The sequence below is a fragment of the Staurois parvus genome, unplaced genomic scaffold (assembly GCF_062004578.1).
Source record: "Staurois parvus isolate SC_StPar_1 unplaced genomic scaffold, SC_StPar_1.0 ptg000544l, whole genome shotgun sequence".
Classification (NCBI taxonomy): domain Eukaryota; kingdom Metazoa; phylum Chordata; class Amphibia; order Anura; family Ranidae; genus Staurois; species Staurois parvus.
In genome coordinates, this window is record NW_028318340.1 from 7,907,438 (window position 1) to 7,934,216 (window position 26,779).

General features: G+C 40.2%; 1 protein-coding gene across 7 annotated transcripts in view; it reads right to left on the reverse strand.

The window, feature by feature from the left end:
* Positions 1-26,779, reverse strand: part of FRY (FRY microtubule binding protein) — a 578,133-nt gene that overhangs the window by 156,695 nt on the left and 394,659 nt on the right. For all 7 annotated transcript variants that reach the window (XM_089690883.1, XM_089690880.1, XM_089690882.1 and 4 more), the window contains 13 exons: positions 21,883-21,991; positions 20,685-20,771; positions 18,960-19,131; positions 17,058-17,190; positions 16,128-16,235; positions 12,333-12,588; positions 8,290-8,472; positions 7,495-7,581; positions 6,265-6,524; positions 1,761-1,950; positions 1,549-1,673; positions 778-835; positions 54-145 (listed from right to left, as the gene is read on the reverse strand). In XM_089690883.1, coding sequence (XP_089547009.1) covers positions 54-145; positions 778-835; positions 1,549-1,673; positions 1,761-1,950; positions 6,265-6,524; positions 7,495-7,581; positions 8,290-8,472; positions 12,333-12,588; positions 16,128-16,235; positions 17,058-17,190; positions 18,960-19,131; positions 20,685-20,771; positions 21,883-21,991 — 1,860 coding nt within the window. The remainder of the gene's footprint in view (positions 1-53; positions 146-777; positions 836-1,548; positions 1,674-1,760; positions 1,951-6,264; positions 6,525-7,494; positions 7,582-8,289; positions 8,473-12,332; positions 12,589-16,127; positions 16,236-17,057; positions 17,191-18,959; positions 19,132-20,684; positions 20,772-21,882; positions 21,992-26,779) is intronic.

Genomic DNA, 26,779 nt, shown 5'->3' on the forward strand with positions numbered 1-26,779 from the left:
AGTGGTTCAATGTACACACATATACTGTACATACTGTACATTTTAGCACCTACTTGTCACTTATTACTCCAGCATCTGCCAAAAGCTCAAATATCCTCAGCAGTTGTAACCTCAGCAAGTCTCTGCGTTCCCTGCGCTTCTTGTTCTGGAAATAAAATATACTGTACAGTTAGGATAAACTGAAAGTGACATTTACTTAGTGGCACTCCAGCCAAGAGTGCATATGATATGTAAACAACACACTATGGTCCACATCAAATATTTCACATAATTTCAAGAGGCAGAACTGTTTAGGTCTAAAATATGACTATTGTAAGATTGCCAATCAGCTGTATTAAATTAGATGCTTTGCATACCTTTAGTCTGTGCCCATTATGATTTAGGATTATTAGAAGTCGGATGCAGGTGTGAGTTCCTGCATTTGCTGTTTTTACAAAAACAGCACCCTTGGCATTCCTTCAGCTGTGCTGGAATCTGGATTCTCTGTTCCAGCCGCAGCAGCCTCTACACGTGTACGCCATTCCCTGTGTTCCTCCATGCATGCCTGTGCTGGCTTGTCCCTGCCGGCTACCGTGGCTTCTATACTTGTACGGCGTTCCTCTAGACATGCCTGGGCCACAGGCTGAACTCTCCTGGGCTGCATGCGGCCCGCGGGTTGGGCACCCCTGATTTAAATGTTTTCAGTATTTTCAACACACATATATATATATATATATATATATATACATATACACACACACATTTTGATAGAAAGGCACTAATTTCTTATCATCTAACCTCTGGCCTTCTTTCCAAAGCTTCCTTCATCAGAGGGTGAAGCTCTTCCACCAATTCCCTAAGAAAAACATATGCGTAAGAAAAGCAACACCTACTTTGCACATAGAATGAAACATATAAAACAGTAAACTAAAAAAAGTCAGTATATCAAAATATTCAAAAGCGAAAATGTTAAACACAATAAAAATACAAAAATAGTAGATCTAATCCCAATCGCAAAAATGTCATTGAAATGTCAAAAAAAAAAATTTCATTTCAAAGGTTGTTGGCATTCCTTTTAAATCTGCATTATTAATTAAGAGAATAACTGGCAATTCTCTCATATAGGTCCTTGTTTAGCAGCTTCCTGTTAAAAGGCGACAACTGCCCTGTGTTGTCATCCTGTTGAGCACTCCCCTGACGGTAACTATAAACATCAATATCGGCACTCTCATTCAGGATGAAAAAAATAAAAAGAGTATTTTATGGGAAATAAAAATCTTGGCAATTGTTTCAAATACACAAAGCGTTAACAAATTCATGTTATACAGTTAGTGTTTAGATCTACTTTAAAATGTTATTTGCAATCAGCTGCAGATATTTTGTTTCTTAAAACAGGTGCAACCTATGCCAACCATTTCCATGATGCCACCACCACTCTGGTCCTTACTTATGTGTCTAGGGTAGCAAGAAATTAGTCTGCCAATCAAAACACAGAGATGTGTTGTGGTAGAAAGAGTGACCAATTGTGTGTGTGTGTGTGGGGGGGGGGGGGGGGATTATATACCATACCTGAAGACTAAAGCATTGGTTCTTCCAAAGCCCAGTACAAGAGACTCTGTGATTTCTATACTCTCAAGTCTCATCATAGGAACCAACTGTTTGAGCAGAGCACTGATTGAAGGGGTTCCAATGACCTGGAAATAAGGCATCCAATATAAACATTGTTCTAGGCTGAAAACTAAAAATATTATAATAATGAATGCTCAAAAAAAGAGTCCTACTTTGTTATCATAGCTGACAGAGCCATCTGGGGTCGTCGCCATGATTTCTGGTGTGGATGCTCGTAGGTGACCTGGACTCATTATACTTGGTCTGGCCACTCCAAAACAAAGAATTAGATAATTCCTCCACAAGGTAATATAGTTGTCCCCACTGCCAGCTGTACTTGTTTTCTTCGCATTAATTGGGCTGCTGTAATAGAGAATAAAAATAAATGTTATTAAAAAAATTATTTCAACGCAGTTATAATAATGGGCACTATGTGTAATATTGTTGTTTTTCCCTAATGCACAGCAGGTTCTTAATTTTCAACTCTGCCTTCCTGTCATGCTAACCTGTCTTTGAAATCCAAGACTGCGGAAAGTGGAAGTGAAGGCAAAATAAAATAAAACCCGTCGCTCCAGAAGCCATTATTTTTCCCCATTTCTCACACACATACTAAAATGCACATTTGTAATATGAAAGGGAGCCTGAACCTCCAAAACACTGTATAATTTCTGAGAGCAAGTGCCCTGTAGAACAAAATGATGGTAGCTGCAATTTATTTATGTCACAGGATTTTTTTCAGTAAAATATATGCTCAAATTCATTTAAGTGCATACAGACACAATATGATCCACACTTTTTGTAAGATGAGGTTGTGTTGAGTAAACAGATACAAAAAATTTGATAGCTTAAAATTTGGAAAAAAATCCACTTAATAATGTTTTTTTAACATTCTTTTTTACTTTACTGCTGTCACAAGTGGGCTGAAAAGTGCAGGTAACAGCCTCTCCTTATATAAGGGGTCTAGTTTATTAGACTATTTGACTACTCTGAACCTGGAAGTAATCAGAGCTGAATGCTTCCAGGAACTTATTAACTAGATGAGATCAGAGGGCTGCAGCTAGACACACATATATAAGTAATCAGGTATTCAATCTATTCCTACCACAATGTCATCAACATAGTGATCTTGCCTGCTATAATGAGTTTGTTTACATGCTAATACAGAAAAAAACTTGGTGTCAGCCCTGCCCAGTTGTATTGTTAAAACTACTAATTCCCACCCATTCTTCTTATTTCCACAGCAGTGTTCTATAGCGCAAGATAACAATTCCCTGAGCTAACAAAGGAAGTGTGCACAGGACAGCATGAATAGGCATGAATGACATAACGAATAGGTTTTATTTTGCACCTAAGAGATATAACAAACAACATTCCATTATACAATTACCATTAAATGCACAGTCATGTTTAGACATCCTGCACAACTGCTGTAATAAAAAAGTAGAGGAAAGACTATGAAAAGGTGTTAGTATAATGTACAGTTAGGTCCATATATATTTGGACACAGGCACAATTTTAGATTTTTTCAGGTATTTACCAAAATATTTTCAAGCTATAGCTATATAATGGATATGGGCTGAAAGTGCACACTCTCAGATTTAATTTGAGGGTATGTACATCCAAATTGGAGGATGGGTTTAGGAATTACAGCTCTTAAGAGTAGCCATCCCTACTTTTTCAAGGGACCAAAAGTAATTGGACAATTGAATCAAAAGCTGTTTCATGGCCAGGTGTGGGCTACTCCTTCGTTATTTCTTCATCAATTAAGCAGCTAAAAGGTCTGGAGTTGATTCTAAGTGTGGTATTTGCATTTGAAATCTATTGCTGTGAACCTACATCGCGTGTTCAAAGGAGCTGTCCATGTCAGTGAAACAGGCCATTGTAAGGCTTCAAATGCTAAAAAAATCCATCAGTGAGATTGCAGCAACATTAGGAGTGGCCAAATCAACAGTTTGGTACATTCTGAGGAAAGAAGAACGCACTGGGGAGCTCAGCAACATAATAAGGTATGGAAGTCCACAGAAGACAACAGTGGTGAATGATTGCAGGATCCTCTCTATGGTAAAGAAAAACCCATTCACAACATCCAGACAAGTGAAGGACACTCTCCAGGAGGTGGGCGTATCATTGTCAAAGTCTACAATCAAGAGAAGACTTCACAAGAGCAAATATAGAGGGTTTACCACAAGGTGCAAACCATTCATAAGCCTGAAGAACAGAAAAGCCAGATTAGACTTTGGCAAATAAATCCAGAAAAATTCAGACCAGTTCTGGAAAAGCATTTGTTGGACGGATGAAACTAAGATCAATCTGTACCAGAATAACGGGAAGAAAAAAATGTGGAGAAGGCGTGGAACAGCTCATGATCCAAAGCATACAATGTCACCTGTAAAACATGGTGGAGGCAGTGTGATGGCATGGGCATGCATGGCTTCCAGTGGCACTGGGTCATTGGTGTTTATTGATGATGTGACAGAAGTCAGAAGCAGCCAGATGAATTCTGCAGTGTTTAGAGATATACTGTCAGCCCAGATTCAGCCAAATGCAGCAAAGTTGATTGGACGGTGCTTCACAGTACAGATGGACAATGATCCAAAACACACTGCAAAAGCAACCCGGGAGCTTTTGAAGGAAAAGAAGTGGAATATTCTGCAATGGTCGAGTCAATCACCTGATCTCAACCCAATTGAGCATGTATTTCACTTGCTGAAGGCAAAACTAAAGGCAGAAAGAACCACAAACAAAGAACAACTGAAGACAGCTACAGTTAGAGCCTGGCAAAGCATCAGAAATGAGGCTACTCTTAACAGCTGTAATTCCTAAACCCTTCCTCCAATTTGGATGTACAGTTGTGTTCAAAATAATAGCAGTCAGACATCACTAACCTGATCAATCACTGTTTTTGGTAGAAATGATATTTCTACATGGCAAATAATTTACTAGCAGGTGTAGTAGAGTAATAGAAATCCAACAGACCCAACAGTCATGACATGCATGCTGCTGATTCTGTGTTTTTGAATCACTAATTGAAAGGGGCTGTTCAAAATAATAGCAGTGTGGAGTTCTATTAGTGAGGTCATTCATTCTTTGAAAAACAGGTGGCAATTATTGCCCGTATTTAAGGAAGGAAGGCAGCAAATGTTGTCCATGCTGGTTACAGTGCATTTCTCTCTGAGGAAAATGGGTCGTTCCAGACATTGTTCAGAAGAACAGCGTACCTTGATTAAAAAGTTGATTGGAGAGGGGAAAACATATAAAGAAGTGCAGAAAATTATAGGCTGCTCAGCTAAAATGAAGGGAAATGCTTTAAAATGGCAACCAAAACCTGAAAGACGTGGAAGAAAGCGAAAAACTACCATTCGAAAGGATAGAATAGCCAAAATGGCAAGGACTCAGCCAACAATCAGCTCCTGGAAGATCAAAGAAGGTGTAAAGTTCCCTGTGAGTACTGTTACAATTAGAAGATACCTATGTGAAGCCAAGCTATCTGCAAGAAGCCCCCGCAAAGTCCCACTGTTGATAAAAAGACATGTGCTGAAGAGGTTACAATTTGCCAAAGAGCACATTGACTGCCCTAAAGAGAAATGGCGCAACATTTTGTGGACTGATGAAAGTAAGATTGTTCTTCTTGGGTCTAGTGGCCGGAGACAGTTTGTCAGATGACCCCCAAACACTGAATTCAAGCCACAGTACACTGTGAAGACAGTGAAGCATGGTTGCGCAAGCATCACGATATGGGGATGTTTCTCTTACTACGGTGTTCGGCCTATTTATCACATACCAGGGATCATGGATCAGTTTGAATACATCAGAATACTTGAAGAGGTCATGCTGCCTTATGCTGAAGAGGAAATGCCCTTGAAATGGGTGTTCCAACAAGACAACGACCCCAAACACACCAGTAAACGTGCAACATCTTGGTTCCAGACCAGCAAGATTGACGTTATGGAGTGGCCAGCCCAATCCCCGGATCTTAATCCAATATAAAACTTGTGGGGTGACATCAAAAATGCAGTTTCTGAGGCAAAACCAAGAAACAGAGAAGAACTGTAGAATGGTAGTTCAATCATTCTGGGCTGGAATACCTGTTTACAGGAGCCAGAAGTTGGTTGACTCCATGCAACACAGATGTACAGCAGTTCTCAGAAACAGTGCTTATACAACTAAATATTAATTGATTCAAAGGAAAGCAAAATCTTCAAACATTTTTCAATTTATATAGTGAATGTTTGAGTTTGTAAAGAAGAATACAAACACTGCTATTTTTTGAACAGTCTAATATTCACTTTTCTTCAATTTTTTTAGAGGAATAACACAAATTTGATATACTTTTCTTCATATTTTGATTTGGAATAGAATGTGTAGTGTTCCCAATGCATTTGTGTGTATGGAAATAAAAGCTATTAGAAGAATTTTGAGCTTTATTCACTTTTTTCAACACACTGTTATTATTTTGAGCACAACTGTACATACCCTCAAATTAAACCTGAGAGTGTGCACTTTCAGCCCATATCCATTATATAATGATATCTTAAATATGTTTTGGTAAATACCTAAAAATCTAAAATTATACCTGTGTCCAAATATATATGGACCTAACTGTATGTCTGACACCATACTATTTTTCTGTGACTTCACTTGGACAAATACATGTATATGAAATGAAATAACACTTACTTGGGATCCACCAGGGGCATCAGTAATTGCAGCCTGGTGAAGGCGTAGGGCCATGCGTAGCTGAGGGCAGTAGGACAATGTTTTGGAAGGTGCTCTTGGCGAAGAAACGTGAATAGACAGAGAACCCATGGGTCTTTCACAGATTGTGCAAAGATCCAGACATGGGAAGGGCTTTTGACATCATAGTGACTGTTCACTAGAACTGCATTCCACTCCACCAACCATTGAAGGTCCACATTGTGTGTAAATGGCAGGGCAGCCTGGTAAGGATATGAAGTCCATGTTTTATTCATAACACAAATGATGAGTAATGCAATAAAAAAACTAAACAAAAACAAAAAAAAAACATTTGGCCCCATCATTAAAGGGAATAACAAAAACCTCTCTGGATCCTGTATTCCCCATAACCACAGCCACAGTTATAAGATGTCTCACTTTTCTTACGACTTAACACAGGGCTGTTTTTGATGATCTGAGGGATGGTCACAGGCTGACCAAAGTTCTGGAGGTATACAAAACCACAAGTAACCATTCATTCATATGTAATCACTTGCAAAAAGGTCTCGGGAGCCCTACTCTTAAAAACAGTAGCAATCTGAGCAATGAGAAAGTAGAATCTGGGGCACATGTGACATACATTCTTTCTGAAGGACTGCAATGCGTAAGCCACGTGAAACAGTCATTGGCTAAATTTTTTAACTTTTGTATTTAAAGCTGCAATTATAAGAGAAAAAAAAAAAAAAGGATTGCCACAGATTCTAATTTCTCACAGTCAGAACTCCAAGCACATAAATTGCTTTCTCATTGCTGAATTATGTATGGGAATAGTGGAGCAACCACCACAGCTAAATGATGCTGGTGCCCTGTGCAAGGAAGATTGAGATCTTAAAAATTAAACTTTAGCATTTCATCTCAGAACCTAAACTGTAGTTGTTTCCCATGCCATGGGTGAACACTTTAAATGGACTTTTAGCTTTTTTTTTTTCAATATAATGGCTATTCCCCATTTTCTCTGCTTTTGCTGCAATGTGGAAAAATTTTACATCAGCATTGTTAACTCCCTTCATCCATTTGGGAACAGAAGAACATATTTTCATTTAATTGCAATCAATTTAGGAGCATAAAACAGCTGGATACAATAAAGCACTATCTCATATTTCCCAGGTATTGGACCATTTATGATACCTAGGAAGCATACTCGAGTAAAATGATTTTTAATTGTGTACTTACAGAATCAGACACAGCAACATGAAGAAAGCTTTCAAGTATTGAAGGACTGAGTTGGTCCAGGACATCAATCATAGGCTTGTCATCTTCCTAAAAAGACAAAAGTACAAAATCAATGTCACACTGGACCCAGGTAGAATAAATTAAGCTAAATTTAGACATTGTTCACATAATACGTTCATCCTCTGCTTTGTGCAACCAGTCAATCTGCACTTAAAATGCATTGCAGGTTCCTCTGTGAAACATCTACAGAGATAAACAGCAAATTATCTTGAATGCTTCCAACCCTCCCAGATGAAGTTCCAGCTCTGAAGACAACCACCATCAGGCCATAAACTGTCAGATACCTGCATGCATGTGCATGGATTGGCAAGCACATGCATACATAAGTAAAAAGGTGGGGGACAGGGTGTTGTAGGTTTTTTCAGGATGAGACTGATTAAGAGGCAGAGCTAGCAGATCAGCAGCTATGTCTGAACACTAACCCTTTCCTTCAGCAGAGATTACGTGACCGATGCTCCCGCATTCATTCAAGTGGCCAGCACTGGAGGGGTCCTGGAGAAGGACATCTGCAGGAATGCTAAATATTTCAGCACACTTTATGATTTATCAGGGACAGCATAGACAGAACAGATAGGATGGTTTTGGTATAGTTACACTTGAATAATTTACTAAATGGACCATGTTTGCACTGCTCCTTCCTGCTTATTCTTCCATATATATGCTTATACTGTATGGTAAATTTTACTGTATTATCTGTAACACAGAATTAAAATACAAACAAAAATAAAGTCTCACCTCTGCTTGTCCAAGTGCAATAAACAATGCCCGGACCTCTTTGAGAATTAATACTGCTACTTTACGTGTTGCCAGCTGGAAACTGCAGAGTAACAACAGTGCAAATCCCTCCACTGCATGCAGCACATTGGAATAAGGACCCCGTTCTGACTGTATCCTATGGCTGGAGCCATTCGGAATGAGCTGAGAAAAAGCACATTAGTTAGATTAAATGATAAAGAAGAACTGGGTCTTTTCTGATTAGAATAACAAATATAAAACGGAGAGGCAAAGCTACAAACAGTGAATGCATCTGGCTGACCAGGGACATCATTAGCACTACTTAGTCTGCAGCTCGTATCCTGAGTAAACCTAGGGAAACGCTCATTTTTAATAACAGATTTTCCTGCCTTACTTACTTATTCACTGACTGTGGCGTGCTGCTGTGCAGTGTACCTGTGCGCTTTCCTATAGACTACCATTACATAGGGTGTTTGTGGTGTGTTTTCTGAAAGCGCACCAAAAGTCCTGAAAACTACGCTTTAAAAAAATGCACCCCCCCATATACTTACCCTCGATCCAGCTCCATGTCTTAGAGCAGCATCTCTCTGTTGCACTGCTCTCTCTCCTCACTGGACATGGAGGCAGAAGTGGGATCTATTTGCTCCTGTTGCTGTCAATTTAATCCAGCGGGGAAGGAGTGGGGGCAAGGGACCGGGAGGGTCTATAGATACACAGAGCCCGGCGCACTGTTTGCCCCTATCGCAAGCGCTTGCTATGGGGGAAGACACTGAAAAGGAAGAACGAGCAGCACTCACGGGGGACCTGAGAAGAGAAGCTATTGCAGAGTAGGTAAGTATGACCTGCTTGTTATTTTAGTAAAAAAAAAATAGCCTTTAGTAACGCTTTAAGAAGTGATTAGTAGGGATCCCCAAAACTTGACTTTATCTCTCCCCCCCATTTCAGTAGAAGTGTCAGGATCCCTGTCACATTTTTACTGATGTCTGTGTTACAGATAGATAGATCTATCTTCTCAATTGGTCATGTTGACCATTGTCTCTTGTACAGAAAAAGATGGCAAATCCAAATTTTTGAGCTGTCACAAGAATAGGAGGAGAGGGGAGATGTTCTAACAAGGGGAAACCTGTTCTGATGACAGTTGTCTTAAGAAGAGATACCCCTTTCCTCAGGAGACATCTCCTGATCCTGTTGCATCCCTGGGACACCAAGTGAAGGAAAATCTGCCAACACAACACCTGATGGGTCCTAACCACTCCCTACTCTATAAAAAAAAGTTTAGGCTTTTCATATAATTTAATTTACTTTATTTCCAGCCATTTTTAGAATTAAACATGTGCACCATACATAAGATGGAACATTCTGCACTGGATGGCAGTAAAAAACTTTGGCTGCCGCAATCTAACCCCACCTCATACTGGCTTCTAAGGAAATTTAAACATAAAAATCAAGCTGAATGCCAGGTAGATAAAAATACTGTACACACTACCCACTCTAATCGTGTTATAGTTTCATAGCTCACGTATATGTATTTCAACTGTCTAGTCAGCTGTTTGCTTCAGCCTAAACTTTGCTACGATTAAAAAAGTTAGTGAAAGATGCACTGGTTTAAGGTAACTTACAGCAACCAGTTCTTAGTCTACACAATAGTTGCCACATAAAAGTTACTGCACCACTGCTATCTACTGTTCATCATTTATTATTAAAGTGGATTTCCAGACACATACACAACTGGCATACATACAATACACCAATCAGCTATATCTTTATGACCACCCATCTAATAATGAATATGTCTCTCCTTTTGCTGCCAAAACAACCCTGACCCAGCAAGGCATGGATGCCACTAGGCCTCTGAAGGTATCTGGTACCAAGCTGTCAGTAGCGGACCCTTTAAGTCCTGTAAGTTACAAGGTGGGGTCTCCATGGATTAGGCTTGCTTTTCCAGCACATCCCTCAGATGCCAAATTGGATTGAGATATGGAGAATTTGGAGGCCAAGACAAGACTTCAAACTCATTGTGTTCCTCAAACCATTCTTGAACCAGTCTTGTATTGTAGCAGGTCACATTATTCTGTTGAAAGAGGCCCTAGCCATCAGGGAATACTGTTTCCATGAAGGGGTGTACCTGATCAGCAACAATCTTTAGGTAGATGGTAAGTGTCAAGCAGCATCCACATGAATGACAGGACCCAAGGTTTCCCAGCAAAACATTGTCCAAAGCATCACACTGCCTCTGAGGACTTGCCTTTTTCCCATACTGACCTAATGCCATCTCTTCTCCAGGTAAGCAACGCACAAGCACAGGAACATCCACAATATTGTAAAAAAAAGTGTAGTTCATTAGACCAGGCCATCTTCTACCATTGCACTGTGGTCCAGTTCTGATACTCACATGCCCATTGTAGGCTCTCCTGGCTATGGACACAGGTCAGCACTCTGACTGGTCTGCAGCAATGCAATGCATATGTTCAACACCTCAACTTCAGGGACAACATGTTTACTGCTACCTAATATATCCCATGAACTTTCAGATTCATTGTAACAAGATAATCAATATTATTCACTTGACCTGTCAGTGGTTATATAGATGACTACAGTTGAGGAATACTGTGGTGCCCCCTCTCCACCAAATCAAATTCAGGTACTTAACTTCTTGCCGACCAGCCACTGTAGAAATACAATGGCAGGTCAGCACGGCTGGGCAAAACGCGCGCGCGAGGCGCGTGCCTGCCCTACCCGTCCCGCCGATCGCGGCCGCGGGTGTCAGTGACCGGGTCACGGCCAGTCATTACCTACCGTGTCCCAGCGATTAGCGGCAATCACTGACAGAGAGGACGGCTGCAGTGTTTACAGTTTACAGTGTTTTCTGTCAGTCCCGTCAGCTCCTGACATGCTGATCCGGAGAGAAGAGTTTATCTCTCCGGATAAGCCTTGTTCCCGTGCAGTACACCCCCGCCCACTAGTAAAACACTCCCTTCACACAGTTAAGCCTTTCAGTAAAAAAAGTTAACCCCTTCCTCCACAGTGCCATTTTTTTTTTGTACTGATCACTGTATTGGTGTCACTGGGGATGTCAGTGACCCCAAGTCAGTTCCCCCCCAGTGTCAGAATGTCCGCCGCAGTCCCGCAGTCCTGCCATAAGTCGCTGATCGCCGCCATAAGTCGCTGATCGCCGCCATTATTAGTATTTTTTACTGGACATGTTTTATAGCAAAAAGTGCAAAATATTGTTTTTGTTTCCTCAAAATTGTCAGCCCTTTTTTTTATAGCGCAAAAAATAAAAAACGCACAGGCGATCAAATACCACCAAGAGAAAGCTCAATGTGTGGGAAAAAAAGGATGTTAATTTCATTTATGTACCGTATTGCATGACCGCACAATTGTCCGTTAAACTAGCGCAGCGCTGTATAGCAAAAAAAGGCGTAAATTGCAGTATCTATACCATAGTTTGTAGACGCTATAACTTTCACACAAAGCAATCAATATACACTTATTGGGATTTTTTTTATCAAAAACATGTAGCAGAATACATTTTGGCCTAAATTTATAACCAACTTTGAGTTTACTATATATTTTTTATAGCTGAAAGTAAAAAATATAGTTTTTCTTCAAAATTTTTGGTCTTTTTTTGTTTATAGCGTGAAAAATAAAAAGCGCACAGGTGATCAAATACCACCGAAAGAAAGTTCTATTTGTGTGAAAAAAGGACGTAAATTTCATTTGGGTGCGGCATTGCATGACCGCGCAATTATCAGTTGAATTAGTGCAGCGCTGAGTAGCAAAAAGAGGCCTGGTCATTAAGGGGGGTAAATCCTCAGGAGAAAAAGTGGTTAAACTAATTGCTTTAAATATTGTAATGATATAGCAATAAAAACCAAGCTATATTAATTTGTGCTTTTATATCTGAATTCAGTTCAGCTTTAAATAGGTTAGAATGCATAACAATACTGCAAGTTTTGGTCAATTTTAATAAGCAGATACTTTAGGAAACCAGTGAAATAGTGGACAGAGGAGAAAAAAAAAAAGTGTCCTACAAAAGTTACCTCCGTTACCCTGATTTTTGCTTGCTCTTGTGATTTCCCAGGAGTCTGTATTACGATCCTCCACTGAGTTAGGAGCTGCAGTAGTAGCTTCAGAGATGTGTCAAGGAGTGTCTGGTGTGTATCAGTTACATCACGCAATAGAAAATTAATGAATCCGAACAATACGTCTTCCCTCCAATCCACAAAGTCAACCAAAAGGCCCTGAAGAGAGTTCTGTGCAATATGGCGGAGTTCATCATCCATGTGGATAGACAGCCTGCAAGAACATATATAGTATACTGTATAATAAACACAGTGACAAAATAAACTATCACAAGGTGAAAGAACATGAATAATGGAACTGGTGTATCATGGCACAAATACTCAATTGTCCTCAGTGGTCCCGATTAGCAAATATTTCTACACAGAGGCCTGTGACAACGCTCTGGTGCCATAACTGAAAAGGAAGCTCTTCACAGGTCAAAAAACACAGTACAACATTTCCTTTTAGTCCTTTTGCTGCTAATATTTAATTCATGTTAGCATTCTTTTAATAGGGTACTGTTTCAGGGATCCAGATACAGTTCTCTCCATCCTATGTAGTTATGCCCTAGTTTGTTAAAAAGCAAACACAGGTGTCATGTGAAATCTGTAAGTTAAGTTAAGTAGACCATAAACAGTGATATGATCAGAATGTTCATTTAGTTTACTTTAAAGGGGAAGTAGATATTCCCAAACCCCACAAGGATGCTACTATAGTCTCTAATTATCGACCTATCTCCTTAATTAGATGTGATCTAAAGATTCTTACTAAAATCCTGGCTTTACGCCTCCACAAATTTTTGTCCCTTTATAATCATGATGATTAGTCAGGATTCATCAGAAGTCAACAAACATTGGACCAAATTTGTCAGACTTTGACCCTGCTGCCAGATGTACAATCTAATTGGGACAAATCCTCACAGAGGGAAATCTTATTATCACTAGATATTCATAAAGCGTTTGACAGTTTATCTTGGGACTACTTATTTCAGATGTTGTGTAGGTTAGGGTTTGGTCCTTGTTTCACGACATTAATACGGGCCCTATATTCTAACCCTTCAGCTCAAGTCCCCATTCGCGGATACAAATCAGCCTCCCCTAAAGGGGGGGTGTATGGGTATGAGATGATGTTTTATCAATTATTGGTGTATTTATTGCCCCTGATTATACATATACAGTCAGGTCCATAAATATTGGGACATCGACACAATTCTAACATTTTTGGCTCTATACACCACCACCATGGATTTGAAATGAAACGAACAAGATGTGCTTTAACTGCAGACTGTCAGCTTTAATTTGAGGGTATTTACATCCAAATCAGGTGAACGGTGTAGGAATTACAACAGTTTGCATATGTGCCTCCCACTTGTTTAGGGACCAAAAGTAATGGGACAATTGGCTTCTCAGCTGTTCTATGGCCAGGTGTGTGTTATTCCCTCATTATCCCAATTACAATGAGCAGATAAAAGGTCCAGAGTTCATTTCAAGTGTGCTATTTGCATTTGGAATCTGTTGCTGTCAACTCTCAAGATGAGATTCAAAGAGCTGTCACTATCAGTGAAGCAAGCCATCATTAGGCTGAAAAAATAAAACAAATCCATCAGAGAGATAGCAAAAACATTAGGCGTGGCCAAAACAACTGTTTGGAACATAAAACTTAAAACTTAAAAAGAAGGAATGCACCGGTGAGCTCAGCAACACCAAAAGACCCGGAAGACCACAGAAAACAACTGTGGTGGATGACCGAATTCTTTCCCTGGTGAAGAAAACACCCTTCACAACAGTTGGCCAGATCAAGAACACTCTCCAGGAGGTAGGTGTATGTGTGTCAAAGTCAACAATCAAGAGAAGACTTCACCAGAGTGAATACAGAGGGTTCACCACAAGATATAAACCATTGGTGAGCCTCAAAAACAGGAAGGCCAGATTAGAGTTTGCCGAACAACGTCTAAAAAAGCCTTCATAGTTCTGGAACAACATCCTATGGACAGATGAGATCAAGATCAACTTGTACCAGAGTGATGGGAAGAGAAGAGTATAGAGAAGGAAAGGAACTGCTCATGATCCTAAGCATACCACCTCGTCAGTGAAGCATGGTGGTGGTAGTGTCATGGCGTGGGCATGTATGGCTGCCAATGGAACTGGTTCTCTTGTATTTATTGATGATGTGACTGCTGACAAAAGCAGCAGGATGAATTCTGAAGTGTTTCGGGCAATATTATCTGCTCATATTCAGCCAAATGCTTCAGAACTCATTGGACGCCGCTTCACAGTGCAGATGGACAATGACCCAAAGCATACTGCAAAAGCAACCAAAGAGTTTTTTAAGGGAAAGAAGTGGAATGTTATGCAATGGCCAAGTCAATCATCTGACCTGAATCCGATTGAGCATGCATTTCACATGCTGAAGACAAAACTGAAGGGAAAATGCCCCAAGAACAAGCAGGAACTGAAGACAGTTGCAGTAGAGGCCTGGCAGAGCATCACCAGGGATGAAACCCAGTGTCTGGTGATGTCTATGCGTTCCAGACTTCAGGCTGTAATTGACTGCAAAGGATTTGCAACCAAGTATTAAAAAGTGAAAGTTTGATTTCTGATTATTATTCTGTCCCATTACTTTTGAGCCCTTAACAAGTGGGAGGCACATATGCAAACTGTTGTAATTCCTACACCTTTCACCTGATTTGGATGTAAATACCCTCAAATTAAAGCTGACAGTCTGCAGTTAAAGCACATCTTATTTGTTTCATTTCAAATCCACTGTGGTGGTGTATAGAGCCAAAAAAGTTAGAATTGTGTTGATGTCCCAATATTTATGGACCTGACTGTATGTAGTAGGCGCTTGAAGGATTATGAACAGTAACATTGCCAATCAATATTTAAATGCACCAACAATAAGTCATTATTCCTTCCACTGACACCAACAATGGGACACTATTCCCCCCACTGACACCAACGATGGGGCACTATCCCCCCCCCGACACCAACAATAGGGCGCTATTCCCCTCCTCCCCCACACTGACACCAACGACAGGGCACTAATCACCCCACTGACACCAAAGATGGGGCATTATCCCTTCCACTGACACCAACAATGGGGCACCATTCCTTTCGCTGACAACACAGGGGCACCATTCCTTTTGCTGACAACAATGGGGCACTATTACTTTTGCTGACAACAATGGGGCGCTATTCCCCCCCACTGACACCAACGATGGGGCCCTATTCCCCCCACTAACACCAATGATGGGGCATTATTTCTCCCCTTAATATCAGAGAAGGGGCACTGTTTTCTCCCACTGGGCACAGTCCAGCCCCCTAAGGTTTGAAGGACAGTAAACTGGCCCTTTGTTTAAACAGTTTGGAGACCTCTGGTCTAGGGTGTATAATTGGTGGTATGAAATGTTAATTCTCTCCCTTCTATGTGGTTCTCAACAGTAATTTTCCCAGGGATGTGCAGTGAGAGATAAAAATAAATAGAATTACAATTTCTTGCCTCCAATAATAACTCAAAATAACATTTTAGAATAAAAACTATACAAGCATAAAACTGGGACTCATCACTTGCTGAGCGAACTTGTAGCAAAACATGAGCTGCCTCATGAGCCAAACAACTTTCTAGTCTATGCTAAAAACTTAAACTTGATTGGATGCTGTAAGAAAGGTCAACTATTTTAAGCAAACTTGCATAACTTAGTCCTACTCAGTAATGGAACGGAGTGACTATACAATAAAAGCAGTAAACATAAACAGCAGCCATAAGCATTGCACCTTGAAAGTAAATCGATTAGCTCCAGTTTAGACATCCCATCTGGAAGCAGGCGAGGAATAGCAGCCACACACGTTCTGAAGAGGTCAATCTTTGGCTTTCGTTCTCCACTGAAATGTGAAAGCATTACATGGAGATCACAGAGCACTGAACACTTTGTACATAAACAAGTCATTACTGGGGTTTTAGAACACTGCCGGCTGACAACGAAAGGCTTTGCCATGGCACAGTAGTACAGAGTCTCTGCCCTGTTTATTTTAGGAAATATTTTCTAATGAATTGTAACATCAAAAGGCTGAATTCTACAATATCCGATGATGAAAAGCACAAACCAAATCAGTATTCTGCATGATCTCTCCTAGCAGAAAATAATATATCTCTGAGCACACCAACATTGTCTAACACAGCATATCATACCATAACATTAGAGCACAAGCCTTGCTTAAAGGAAGTCCATATTTGTTTTTTAGATATACTGTACATGTGAAAATCTTGACAAATGTATCTGAACATTATTAAAAGTCTTTACATATACATGAAATATCTATATTCATGTAAATACCCAGTAGCAATGATGGTTCCCAACCTCAAGGTGCTTCTTGGTTTTCCCATTACCTGGAGATGCTCTGTCAGATCTCCATTACATAGACCCTTTCCCAAGAGATAAACTTGGTATTTTGGATCATCTATTTAGAGATAGTTTCTCTTTGTGAGTCTAATCAGATGTACTATTGTCTGACTAGAGGTGTTAATATTGTGGTTCATAATGTTCAAGTCTCTTCCTCTTAAAAAGGCCACAAGGTACATAACCTACAAACACCAGATACAGTAGTTTCTCTTTAGATTGATCATGTCAATTTTAGGAACAAATTAATATATATTAGTTTATTGAATGCAAGTGTATGGAAGAATGATATCTTTAAACTACCTACGTGATCATGTCCTCAGGTTCCTTGTTTAGCATCTGTACATTGGTCATCATCATGCAGCGGCCAACTTCTTTATCTAGGTGCCTTAAGATGTTGTCTACTGCTTTCCGCACTTGGGAGTAGTACAGAGACATGCCTAGCAAAAAAAACAAACAAAACACATATATGACCACCTTCTTTAACCCTTTGAATCTGGCACTAATGCACACAACCCATTGCAGGGCGTCACATTCAGCAGGTGGTACTGTTCCCTGAACACGACAGCGGGGAGATGTTTTTGCTGCATGAGTTAAAGGGGGAGCGGTTGTGGGGCGATAAAACTGCAGCTCAACCTCCTGGTTTTACTGTCCCCCTAGTTACACCGCTAGTGTAAACAAGCCCTTTATTATTATTATTCAGGATATATATAGCGCCAGCAGTTTGCTCAGCGCTTACAATATAAAGGGAGACAATACATGAACAATACAGTTCAATACAAGAGGGTTAGGAGGGCCCTGCTCCTTGGAGCTTACAATCTAAGAGGGAGGGGCTGGTGGTACAAAAGGTAATAACTGTGAGGGATGATATAAATGGCTTTATATGTTATTGTTAATTTTTTGAATTTTATCCGTTGGGCAATGGGAAGCCAGTGGAGGGATTGGCAGAGAGGGGTGGCAGATATGGAATGGTTAGTAAGGTGGATGAGTCTGGAAGCAGCATTCATGATAGACTGAAGAGGGGATAGCCTGCAATTAGGTAGGCCAATGAGAAGGGCGTTACAATAGTCAAGGCGAGAGATAACAAGGGAGTGAATAAGTTGCTTAGTGGTTTCAGAGGTCAAGAACGGGTGTATCTTGGAGATGTTGCGGAGATGAAGTCTACAAGATTTGGACAGTGATTGGATTTGGGTCTGAAAAGACAGATGGGAGTCTAGGATTACACCTAGTACCTTGGCATGAGGGGAGGGACTGATGATTATGTTATTGATCTTGATGGTGAAGTCAGGGGAGGGGGCACGGGCTGGGGGGAATACTAAGAGCTCAGTATTAGAAAGACTGAGTTTGAGGAAGTGGAGTGGCATCCATGCTGATATGTCACTTAGTAGGTTAGTAATGCGAGAGGAGACTGAAGGGGTGAGGTGAGGAGTAGAAAGATTTGTGTGTCATCAGCATAGAGATGGTACTTAAAGCCATGGGACCCTCTTTTGATCCTGGCTCAATGATACTGCCTCTCCTCCAAGTGTCCCTTCAGTAAGCCATATACCAAGCCAAATATAACCACTTTAAGATACACAGTGCTTTATTAAATTTGTATAGCTGGATTAAGTATTAGTTTTAAGGTTAATGTAGGGTTGATTGTGAAGGTCATGTGAATTACTGCATTGAAGGGATATGGCTGCTCTTTATTCACACAAGGGTTAGCAGGGATGTTTAAGTCACATGGATGATAAGCTGAAGAAAATTAGAAACATTTTGGCAAGTAAAACAATTAACAGATATGTATACCATTTATGTTTTAACTGCTTGGCTGGAGTTCCACTTTAAGCATAAAGAACATTTTCTTATAGATGTACCACATAGAGCGAAAACCTGCATTCATCCAGATCTACTCTGCTCCAAAGCTTCCTGCCAAGCTTCCTAGCCGGAGATCACATTGTACAGAACGATTTCATGCTGTCAAGAGGTAGTTGACCCATGAAGATCTTACAACATTCATAATCACACAATGGATATTGAGTGAGCACTTCTATAAATCACAGACCATACAAATGAAGACAGCAAAGCTGTAAACTGCTCTGAATGGCACCTGCTGCAAGCAGTGCAGTTCAACAGTTGGGAGAGAAGAGCTATTCTATGCCAGATCTGCACCACTTGCAAACATTGCAGATTGACATAACCATTTTTTTTTATTACAAAATACACTCACCAATCATTTTGGCCTCCTCTTCAGTGAGAGTTTTACTCAAATATGTTTTCTTTACTCGTAAGGTGTTACCAGATGGGTGAATCGCTCCAGTGACAGGCATAGGGGGCTCCCCATCCTTCTGTTGCAAGCTGTCTGCTATCACCAGGAAAGCTCTTAAGCCTATGTTCATTCTCTGGTGGAGGCAAAGATGTGACGTAATTGTTCTTTCCACTAATTCACAGTAGAACAACATACTAACAGAAAGATTAAGCAACACATATAATTATACAATGCAAATGGCGAGAACCCACTGTAGTAAGCTTTCCTCTCTCGGCAGTTTACAATAACTTAAAGTTGGAGTAAGTTCTCTTTTTTGCTTTGTACCTACAGGTAAGTCTATAATAAGGCTTACCTGTAGGTACCGTAAATATCTCCTTAGCTTGCACCGTTTAGGAGATATTTACATGCGCAGCAGCCGTTGATGTCACCAGCGCATGCGCACTGTGCTCTCAATGGACGGAATGCCATCCATTGAGAGAGCTGTGCCACTGCTGTGACTCCCGCGCACATGCGTGAGAGTGATGTCATCGCGGCTCGGTCATTCAAGATGGATTCCCTGTCAGCAGTGACAGAGCACTGTTGGAAGGATCCGTTTCACAGGAAGGTCTGTCATAATATGTTAGTACGCAGTGCATATGACTTTACCCTGCGAGGGGGGGGGGGGGGAGCTCAAGCTGAAATTCATATGCTGGCCAAGTTTCAATCAAAGAGGGCAGAATCTGCTGTGCTCTCTCTATAAATAACCTAAAGTGCTCTGGGATTTCTTTCTCATTCTCATTGAAAACAGTAAAAAAAAATTACCCAACACCATTACCATTCCCTGTTAAAATGTTGGAAGAGAACATTTAATTATTGAAAACCTTATTTTTCATGAATTTTGTTTTTAATCAGGTGCATATTTATTGGGTTTACAACTTTTCATTTACACAAGCAACCTGTTTCCATAACCCAGCATTAATCCCATGTGATAATCTTTTTAATAGAATTTTACTCTCAAAATGCTAATAAAACTGACAAAACACAATGGGGTTGATTTACTAAAACTGGAGGGTGCAAATTCTGGTGCAGCTGTGCATGGCAGCCAATCAGCTTCTAACGTCAGCTTGTTCAATTAAAGGAGAAGTCCACCTTTTAAAAAAAATAATAATAAATGCACATTTTTTTTGTAGGTAACAAAATGTGAATTTACTTTTTTTTCACTGCAGCAGCGATCAGCAGATTGCTGGTGCCATGCAGAACTCCTGCAGATTTGTCCGCATAAGATGTCTGCCCATACATTATGGCGAACTTCTCATACTGCTGTCGCACAGAGGGCTGAGATAGCCAAGCAGCTGCAGGAACATAAACATGTTACATGTTCCACCCTAAAAGCTGATTGGTTTCTATGCAGATGCACCACATTTTCCACTCTCCAGTTTTAGTAAATCAATCCCCAAGTGCATGTAGTAAATTTGTTGTAAATTTAGCAAATCCTTTTGTCAAGTGAAAGCACATATTTCAAGCATCAATAGGAAAGAATGCACTTAATAATGCCTCATGCTTTAGTGAACTGACCTAAGAACAGTACAAACTGACAGACAGCATCAACACCGGGGTTTACACCCACTGAAATGTACAAACATTAAAATAGTAGTGACAATACTTAACAATTTGTATATGATACTTCTTACAGAAACAATAGCTTACCTCAGGATTAAGGCTAAATGCTTTTGCTGCTTTTCCCACACATAAAAGGTCAAAAATTATTTCTTTCATTGCAAAATCTAGACGCTCCTTTAGGAAAACAAAATGACGCAAATTAGTAAAAAGAATTACTAAAATAGTGTGTTTTCTCCTTTGTTACCTTAAGAAGAGAATTTTTTTTTATCATGGATTGGGATAAAAAAAATTAGGCTATTGTGTGTAAAACAACCACAAACATACTTTGGACCTATGTATGCATTTTACATAAAGTTTTAAAATGAATGAAATAAAGTTTTAAGGCTTTGAAGGTGAAAGTACTCTAAACTGTTGTTGTTTGGAGGTGCCAGGGGACAATTTAGGCATGCATTGCTACAATATAAAGGTGAGTGGCCTTTTTAAGACAAGGAATGCGTTGTTTTCTCTGTATAGGATGCCATTTATCCCTTTCAAGATTTGTGGTATGTGTGTTTACATGTGAACTTCCACAGAAACCATTTACTTCCTGATGTGGAAAGGATCACAGTCAGGGTAGAAACTAAGGCTGGCCATAAATTATTATACATCTCTCAAGTCTCTTGTTGCCCGATACAGTAATCTGATAGCCATCATCTGCAGTTGTCAGAATGCTCAAACAGTGGATGCAGCTGATTGGCTGCAGTTATTGTTCTTCCTGGTTGCTTCAATTTTCTGACTGAAGCATGTCGGGTGGAGTGAGCTGTCAGGACCACCCACGGCTTGAATTTAGCTCCGTGCATGGTCAGATAATGGGTATACATCTATAATATGGGCAGCACAGTGGCTAAATGGTTAGTACTTCCACCTGGCAGTACTAGGGTCATTGGTTCGAATCCCAGCCATGGCCCCACCTGCCTGGAGTTTGCATGTTCTCCCTGTGACTGCGTGGGTTTCCTCCGGGTACTCCGGTTTCCTCCCACACTCCAAAGACATGCTGGTAGGTTAATTGGCTCCTGTCTAAATTGTCTCTAGTATGTGTATGTATGAATGTGAGTTAGGGACTTTAGATTGTACGCCCCTTGAGGGTTAGGGACTGATGTGAATGTACAATATATATGTAAAGCGCTGCGTAAATTGACAGTGCTATATAAGTACCTGAAATAAATAAAATATACATCTACTTGATGGTACTTTAAGATCTAGTTCGTTTTGACAAGGCATAGTACATGCATGACACTGCCATTACCTGTGCAATGAACTGTATGATCTTCACAAAGATGTTAAGGGGCATATCACGAGGCACCACACCGCGAGAGCCTTTTGGGAAAAGAGTCCCCACAATAGTTGTGAGACGGCTAATCAAGAAGAGAAGAAAAGATCACTATTAAGGATTTTGTGCTACACACACCATATATACCCAAGATGAATACCTGAAATCTGCAGGGAAAGATCGCTGCAATTACAATAGTAAACAAAGCTCTGCTTTCATTTTAAAAAGGGATTTGTCTAAACTGCTGTAACCTCCCATAAATGAGGATCTCACCCAAGCTAGAGGCTATGCTAACGTTTGTCATGGCATACTGCTACAGCATCATACACAATCACTTCTCTGCCCTGGAACTAGCACCAATTCAGAAAGTGCATGACGGTAGGCCTCAGCACTGCATAGGGGCCTAAGCTGTGCCAGCTAGCAACTATCCTGACAGGTGCCCTTTATTCTTTTTAAAGTATTACCACTCTGCACTTGCATAACACATGTAATTTCAAGGATAACAGTGCTAAAACACAATCAGAATTTCAGTCTAGATGCATGAGGTTTGAGAATCATTGATGGAAATCCACATAAAGCCACCTTTGGGATCAATAATAGGAAAAAGGGTCCATGCGCAATAGTGACAGAAAAAAATGCCAGAACCTCTGGCAGAAACAGCAGCATACAAATATGGCTCATATTGCACAAGAGTTTATGAACAATTGATTTTATAAGCATTTTTTCCCAAAACATTCCCCTCTGCTCATTTTTCAATGTGCGCTTTAAAACGGACAGACTCCTTCCGCGTTGATGAGTAGTAATCTTTTTTTTCTGCCTAAAAACGCGATTCTGAAGGGGATTTTTTGCCTCTAAAAGCTCCTCTGAAAATATGCCCGTAAACTCCCTAATGTGCATGGACACATAGGCTAACATAGAGCTGTTTCTACAGGCTCTATGGATGTAACCTAAAATTTGGAAATTGTATGCACATTCTGTTAAAGATGTATTTGTTTTTCCCACAAACAAGGGAAAGCACTACAATCACTACAGAAGTTTATTGTGACCCAAACTGTACTGGAAATTCATAGCAGAACAGATCTGGGTGATGACAGACAACATTCATCTCCTGTCACTACTGATTTCCATCTAAGAAAACTCCTAGGCTATCTATAAACATTACAGGGTGGACATGTTAATCACCTTCATAGCTGAAAACTGAATGTATCAACATGCAAGGTGGGCCCTGCCATATGACTGGGGGTTTGGGGGGAGTTGTAAAAGCAGATTATGCTAGCTTCGTTTAGTTCAGGGAAGAAAACACAATTTGGGACAAATTCTCTTAGTCACATGCAACGGGACTTGTTCTTTAACCACTTGCCCTCCAGAGGATTAGAGCTTTCTTTCTGTGGTATTTGATCGCCTCTGTGGTTGAGAACATTGAGAAAATAGCTCATTGTAAGGAAACTTATGGTGTATTTACTTTGGTGATTGTGAGCACAACACAAGCTATACCTTACATGAAAATGAGCGTTCTAAGCATAAGTAGTAACAGCTCGTTACTGAGGAGATGTCTGAACTGCATCAACTCTTTAGAGGTATAGTGATGTGTAGGGGAAAAAAAAAGAAGAAAAAGAAAAAGATGAAATAAAAGTCGGAAAAGGAGAGAAGAAGGAGATGGAAGGTAAAGATGGAAAATGGGGGGGGGGGGGGATAAGGGAACTGACAGAACCTGAGGGAACCAGTGTGTTTTCTTTTGAAAACTTTAAGGCAAGGTTGATGAACAGCCAAGGAAGTGGCTATTCCATGTTGTATAGGAGAACCTGGATAGCTGGGTATGCTGTAGCATAAGAGTCAATATTTATATATCTGAATAGGAGGAATCATGAAACATCATATTACTAGCACTTTAGTATAGTAGTCATGTCATACAATTGGGATTTGTGGTTAGTGTGGATAGTTGTAGGATCAACTATGTTTACTCAGCAATTAACGTGTCAGAAGTTCTTGTTGTTCTGATATAAAGTTCCAGCGATATATTGGTGCCATTTGCGGGCAAATGAGTCCATTTTATGAGGGCAGGATAACAGTAGATCTAATTTTTCCTTTTGGAGGAGGCAGTTGAGATCTTGTTTAACCTCTTCACGCCGGCAGCACACAAATGTGCAGCCTCCTGGCATTTGCGTGCATTTAACAAAAAAACATATGTACTGAGAGTGCACACCCTGTACGCCCCCAGCACACATGTCCGGTACTCACGGAAAGGTCCCGGTCTGATCTTTCGATCGGGACCTTTCCCGATCATGTAACCAACATGATGACGCGTCACGGCGGTCACATGAGCCCTAAACCCCACCCCGCCTCCTGGCTTCTGAAACTCTTAAAGGGCCGGGAGGCGCCAGCCGGAAGGGGTTAACATCAGATATGGTTGGTGGTGTGGTTGAGATCCATTTCTTCAGAACAGCTCTCCTTGCTGCTAGGAAGCAGGTTGTTAGCAATGGTTTATTTTTTCTGATGAGCATAGGCTGCGAGTTGGGGAGAACGAAGGTTGTGTGCTCTAGAAAGAAGATGTAGAGGATCTTTCGATAGTTGTAAACCAGTGATGAATTCTGCAAACCGGTTCACTCTCAGGTTTAATTTGAGGGTATGTACATCCAAATTGGAGGAAGGGTTTAGGAATTATAGCTCTTAAAGAGTAGCCATCCCCTTTTTCAAGGGACCAAACGTAATTGGACAATTGAATCAAAAGCTACACCGTTCACCTGATTTGGATGTAAATACCCTCAAATTAAAGCTGACAGTCTGCAGTTAAAGCACATCTTATTTGTTTCATTTCAAATCCATTGTGGTGGTGTATAGAGCCAAAAATGTTAGAATTGTGTCCATGTCCCAATATTTATGGACCTGACTGTATATATATACACACATATACTTATATACATATACACACACTGCTCAGCATAAATGAGTACACCCCAACAGATTTGTCAGAAAATCTTTCCTTTCCTTTCAGAATCAACATTTTATACTACAAAATACTCCCACAAATGCGGGCCATTGATTGCAAACAAGATTTGTTAATTTGCACACACAAAAAGTATTTTTCCTAACAAATTCATTCAAGACCATGTTGCAAAAAATTAATACACCCCAATAAAAGTCTTATGCAGGCCATCCATGGGTCGAATTCTGAAATAATTTTCTCGAAATTCGAAAATTTAGTATGTTTCGTAATCCAATTGTGCCACCATTGATTTCAAAATTCGACCAACCAAGCCTTTAATTTCACCTCATGTTGCTACAGAAAAGAAAAACGATTCTCCCATCATTGATTAGAAATTCTTTCGTTTTTCAAGGAATTTTCAACATGCCCGATCACTCAAATTTGATGGTAGCTCGAAAATCTCATGTTGCTGTGGCCCACTAATGGTGCAAAATTCAAACAAAAATTCTTAGAAAAGATTTTCGATAAAAAAATTATTTCGGAATTCGACCCATGTATGGTCGGCTTTAAAAGTAGAGCTAAATTTTAGACAACAAAATCCTAATTACAAGAATTCAATTACAGATGAGTTAGTCATTAAATAGGTGTCTAGCAGATAGTTGATTATAAAAGGGCATTACTTAAAAAAGAAAACCCCTTCCCATTTCATGCTGTCAGCAATGGCACCACATGGAATAGAAAGGTCACAAGGCCTGAGAAAGAAAATAATTTCTTTACACAAGAAAGATGAAGGCTACAAGAAGATCAACAAAGCTTTACTTATCAGTCAGAATAATGTAGCAACCGTGATAAAAAATATAACAAAGATGGAACTGCAACCATCTCACAGAGACGTCCAGGCCATCTACGGAAGTTAACAACTCAACAGGAGCATCTTCTGATGAGAAGGGTTGAAGAAAATCGCCATGCAAGTTCACTGTATTTAGCTAAAGAAGTAGAAAGCTAAAATGGGGTGATTGTTTCCAGTGACACAATATGGCGTACACTGCAGAGGAATGGCATGCATAGGTGTTATCCAAGAAGGAAGCCTCTACTAAAGCCCATGCACAAAAAAGCCCGCCTAGAATTTGTTAGAGCCCATGCTGAGAAAGAAGACTACTGGGACTCTGTACTCTGGAGTAATGAGACCAAGATAAATGTTTTTGGATCTGATGGCTTCAAGACTGTATGGAATTGCAAAGGTGAGGAGTACAAAGAAAAATGCATGGTGCCTACAGTAAAACATGGTGGTGGCAGTGTCCTTCTGTGGGGCTGCATGAGTGCTGCTGGTGTTGGGGAGCTGCATTTCATTGATATTAACATGAATTCAAAGATGTACTGCTCTATGTTGAAAGAGAAGATGCTACCATCACACCGTGCCCTTGGTCGCCGTGCACTTTTCCAACATGACAATGATCCATAACACACATCTAAGGCCACTGTTGCATTTCTGAAGAAGAACAGGGTCAATGTGATTTGGTGGCCAAGATGATTCAGTGGCCAAGTATGTTTCCTGATCTGAACCCAATTGAACACCTATGGGGAATTCTGAAGAGACAAGTTGAGCATCACTCTCCATCCAGCACCCAGGCTCTAAAAGAGGTCGTTCTTGAAGAATGGAAAAAAAGATAAATGTTGCAATATGCTTCCAACTTGTTCATTCCATGCCTAGAAGACTTGATGCTGTCCTTACAAATCATGGAGTTCAAACAAAATACTAGATGTAGTAGTTTTTGTTGTGGGGTATATTCATTTTTGCATCAACTTGAGTAAAACTGAAGATCTTGTAATCTAAGTTATATTATCAACCTTACTTTCAAGTAATGAACTAAACAAACGTTCTATAAAATTCAAAATTGTGGAAATTGTTCTTGAGTTCATTCCGATATTGATAAAAATCTTACTTTTCAA